This window comes from Otolemur garnettii, unplaced genomic scaffold (genome assembly GCF_000181295.1).
Source record: "Otolemur garnettii isolate 467f Iridium unplaced genomic scaffold, OtoGar3 scaffold00038, whole genome shotgun sequence".
NCBI classification, from domain to species: domain Eukaryota; kingdom Metazoa; phylum Chordata; class Mammalia; order Primates; family Galagidae; genus Otolemur; species Otolemur garnettii.
In genome coordinates this window covers 10,291,133-10,295,374 of record NW_003852433.1, presented here as the reverse complement: position 1 = coordinate 10,295,374, position 4,242 = coordinate 10,291,133, and the positions used below count along the sequence as shown (strand labels likewise).

At 41.2% G+C, this 4,242-nt stretch overlaps 1 protein-coding gene across 2 annotated transcripts in view; it reads right to left on the bottom strand.

Moving 5' to 3' along the window:
- Positions 1-4,242, bottom strand: part of TAOK3 (TAO kinase 3) — a 93,110-nt gene that overhangs the window by 17,866 nt on the left and 71,002 nt on the right. For both annotated transcript variants that reach the window (XM_003789930.3, XM_023513315.1), the window contains one exon: positions 1,776-1,979. In XM_003789930.3, the coding sequence (XP_003789978.1) occupies positions 1,776-1,979 (204 nt within the window). The remainder of the gene's footprint in view (positions 1-1,775; positions 1,980-4,242) is intronic.

Genomic DNA, 4,242 nt, shown 5'->3' with positions numbered 1-4,242 from the left:
TTTTTTTTTTAAATTATTGCCCCCATAAAGCGCTTGTTTAGGCTCTCCTTTAATCATTCCCACCACTGAAATGTTAATATCACTGAACTAATCAAAAAAGTTCAGCAGTTTCTCTCTCTTCCAATAAGATAACACATAGAAAGAGCCCGAGTTTGAGCCTATAATTATATGTGTTCAATAAATTCTAGTTTGCTTCATGCTCTTTCTTCTTCCTATTTGAATATGGCTCTCCAGAAAGCTTATACCAATTCACTTTTCCATTAACTCTGCTTGAAATGCTTGTTTCTTTCCTGCAGGCTAACAATTTTTTTTTAAATCAAACTCAGATATTTTTGCCAATGTGCTGGCTCGTTTATGAGATTTTATTTGATCACTCCAGGTTGCAATGATTTCCTGTTTCACTTACTATCTGCAACTGATTCACATTCCCTATTTCCCATCTCAGTGAATGTCGTTATATCCATCCGACCCTCTCAAAATTAGAAACTTGGAAGTTACTTTTGACTTTCTCTTCTGAAATTCCCACATCCATTTGGGCATAATTACTGTCAGCTCTGCTTGAGAAATGCCACTCAGATCTAATCTCCTCTCTCTGTGTACGTAGCATCTTCCAGGTTGGAACCAGAGAAAGAGCATCCAGGCTGACGTCACTGTCATTTGCATCTCACCACCCCAGCTTCTCTCTCACACTCAGGCACTGATTTTTCAAAATAATGAAATGCCTCATCATGTCACTCCCCTCCTTAAAAGCCTCTGATGGGCGTGCACTGCCTTGCCTGCCTTAACACGGCCTTCACAGGCTGCTTCACTACTCTGGCTTTGTGCTCCACTCCACTGCTCAGAACTCTGGTCCTGTTCAGTATCTCATCGTTCTTTGAATCCTCCAATCCTTTTCATAACTATCGGCTCCTGATAATGTTATTTCTAGGTCTATTATGGTACCTAACATATTATATTGTAATTGGTCTGTTATGAGCCTGTTTCTCCTCCTTAGTCTCAGGGCCACGTGAACACAGGGAGTACAGAGGCTTGGTGGGCCTGGCACAAAGGAGGCACCCCTAAATGAACATACTTAATTTTAGAGCATCACACTGTTATTTAATGTTTCATGTGGGGGTCACAAAAATACAGCTTCTTGACAAGCAGGCTGAATACACACTAACTCTGTTTTATTTCCTTTGATACTTTACTGCATGATAGGGCTTATAACAGGTGCTCAATAAAATTCTATTTCAATTATTTAGAAAAAGGTGACTCCTTGTTCTGCAAATGGACTTTCTCTTATTTCTTTACTTATTTTTTGTGAGACAGAGTCTCACTACGTCACTCTGGGTAGAGTGCCATGGGATCACAGCTCACAGCAACCTCAAACTCTTGGGCTCAAGCAATTCTCTTGCCTTAGCCTCCCAAGTAGCTGGGACTACAGGTGCCTGCCACAAAGCCCGGCTATTTTTTTGTTGCAGTTGTCATTGTTGTTTAGCAGGCCCAGGCTGGGTTCAAACTTGCCATCCCTGGTGTATGTATGTGGCCAGCACCATAACCACTGTGCTATGGGTGCCAAGCTGGCTTTTTCTTATTGATGGTAAACTCATTCCCTGACATTTTCTGTGTACCTGGCCTGTGTCAGCCATGGTACCTACATGGTATTTAGCCATGTCAGCTAAAGACTATAAAGTTTAAGGATATAGGATTGGACGAGAACAGACATGGTCACGACCCTCATATGGCTCACTGCCTTCTAAGTTACTGACAGCAGTTAGGAACTTCATAAATACCTCCCGAATGTTCTGCTGCTCCACCTCATGCCGCTTGATCATTATTTTCCGCTTGAAGAAACGACAGTTTTTGTCGTAGTACAGTCTCTGTTGAGTGAGAAGGTGGGCTTCCTCTTCAGCCTGTGTGTGCTGCAAGTTCTCTTTATGCTTGGATATCCGCTCTTGCTTTTCTTTCTTGGGTGTGCTATGATCCTCATTCATTTCCTTTAGAACAAGAACAACAAAAAGCCAGTTGCTTACTGCAGCTGCATATTATGTTATTTGGAAAGCATATGAAAATGTAAATACAGAAAGTCTTGGTGTTACACATCCCTCCCTCAACTTTTTTTTTCCCCCATTAAGTAAAAGTGAGAGGGATACTTATGAGTTTCCATATCTTTGGTTTCCCACCCCCACCCCACTCAGAAATTATTTAATCAATCAATATATAACTTACTAATCTCTTATCAGGTGACAGGCACTGTGCAAGGCACAGGATACAAAAGTGAGCAAAAGAACATGTTATCTGAAATCACAGGGCTTTACAGTCAAGAATCAAAAATAAGGCAAAGAACCAAGAAATACAAATTACTGTGATGACTGCTATGAAGAGGAAGTCTTTAGTCCTATAAGAATGTTCGATAAAAAAAAACTTGATCATGTTAACAATGAAGTTGAAATTTGAAAAAACTGACAGGGGTTCATTGGTGGAAAAGGAGAAGAGCAAATAGCATGTGCAAAACCCTTATACTGGGGAAGGAAATACATGGTGCCATTCAGAACCGAAAGAAGCTTAGGGCAGCTGGTGCAATGAGACATGAGACGAGCCTGGCAAGGCAGGCAGGACCCTTGAGGCCTTCTAAGCCAAGATAAGGACATGATCTTTAGCACAGGACTAATATGATTTTATATATGGGAGAGTGTCATACTGAGACGCCTTTCCAAAGGATTATTGGCCATCGTGCAGAGAACAGATTAGGGGAGGGAAGAGCATGCCCGTGGAGACAGCTGGGAGGCTACTGCAAAGGTCCAAGGGAAGAGATGATAGTTGCTTGGACAAAGGAGGTAGTGAAAAGACTGAGAGAAGTGGGCAGATTCCAAATACGAGAGGTGACTATGCAAGTGTCACTAGTTTGAATTTCAGAAAAAAGCATTCTTCCTTTAGGATTAGAGGATATATAAACCATCTATATTTTCAAAAGGACAAAATTCATAATTTTTCCATAACATCTGGGAAGAGGGAGGAAAGCAGTGAATGAGAACAGCTAAGATTTTTTTGTCTTACTCTGTTGCCCTTGGCAGAGTACCCTGGCATCGTAGCTCATGTAACCTCAAACTCTTGGGCTCAAGTGATTCTCTTGCATCAGCCTCCCAAGTACTGGGACTGCAGGCGCCCACCACAGTGCCTGGCTCAAGCTGGTCTCGAACTCCTGAGCTCAAGCAATCCACCTGCCTTGGCCTCCCAGAAGCTAGGATTACAGGCATTAGCCAGCTCGCTCAGCCCAGTTAAGATGTTGATCTATGGTAAAAGTAAGTTTAGAGGAAGTACCGTGTATTCTTCTTTGTTCATACTGACAAACTTGATCTACAATATTTGGTATTGCTGATATCTGTTTTGTGATGCGGACATCATACACTATTTATTTTCTCTCTTCACCAAGAAGACTTTGTAAATCAACTTTCAACTATCCTATTCCAGTGAAGTTGTGACTGAAATCTTGCAGTCAAGAGAAAGTGCTTTTCCAGCGTAGAGTAAGTTGGGATCACAACAGGAAGTCTGAGTGACTCATTCTTCAAGCTATGACTTCACTGCTAGGTTTGGCATTAACCACTAGACTACACACCCAAGTTCAAACACGGTCATAAAAATTCACTCCAAAATCAAGAAGAAATTATTTCTGGACCATTTATCATTCTGTATTACCCATTCCTGTTATCTAGCAATGTTGGGGATAATGGAGATTATTTTGTCATTACAAAACAATACCTTTAAGCATATCAATCTTTAAATATACATGCCACCTTAAATAGTCTCAGGTAAGCTTTAATTATAAGGAGTAATGTTAGCTTTGCATAGACAGGCCTACTGAGGCTATCTCAAATTGGTTTTAGGCTTGGTTTTCTTCATGAGCATGTTGAAAGACTTAGACATTTAGACCCAGGGTCTTTAAACGTACAAACCAGAATATGGTGAACCAAAAATAGCCTAATGCCTGAGGACTGAGTGGGAACTCTTGGATGCTGTTCTGTGGGAGAAGCTTCGAAAGGTAGAGTTCATGGAATCTCCAAGGACCTCAGTGTTACAAAAGCCTAAGACGCTGGCCATAGTCATAGACAGGGCCTTTAGTCGTGAGCGGACACGCAGAGTTAAAGTAAGGAAGGTATTTAGAGCTGAGAAAAATCTCAAATTTCTTCTTGAGAAATCAAGGCCATCTCTGTGATCGATCTACCTCCCTCTATTATGATATAACAATTAGGCTTAAGCCAA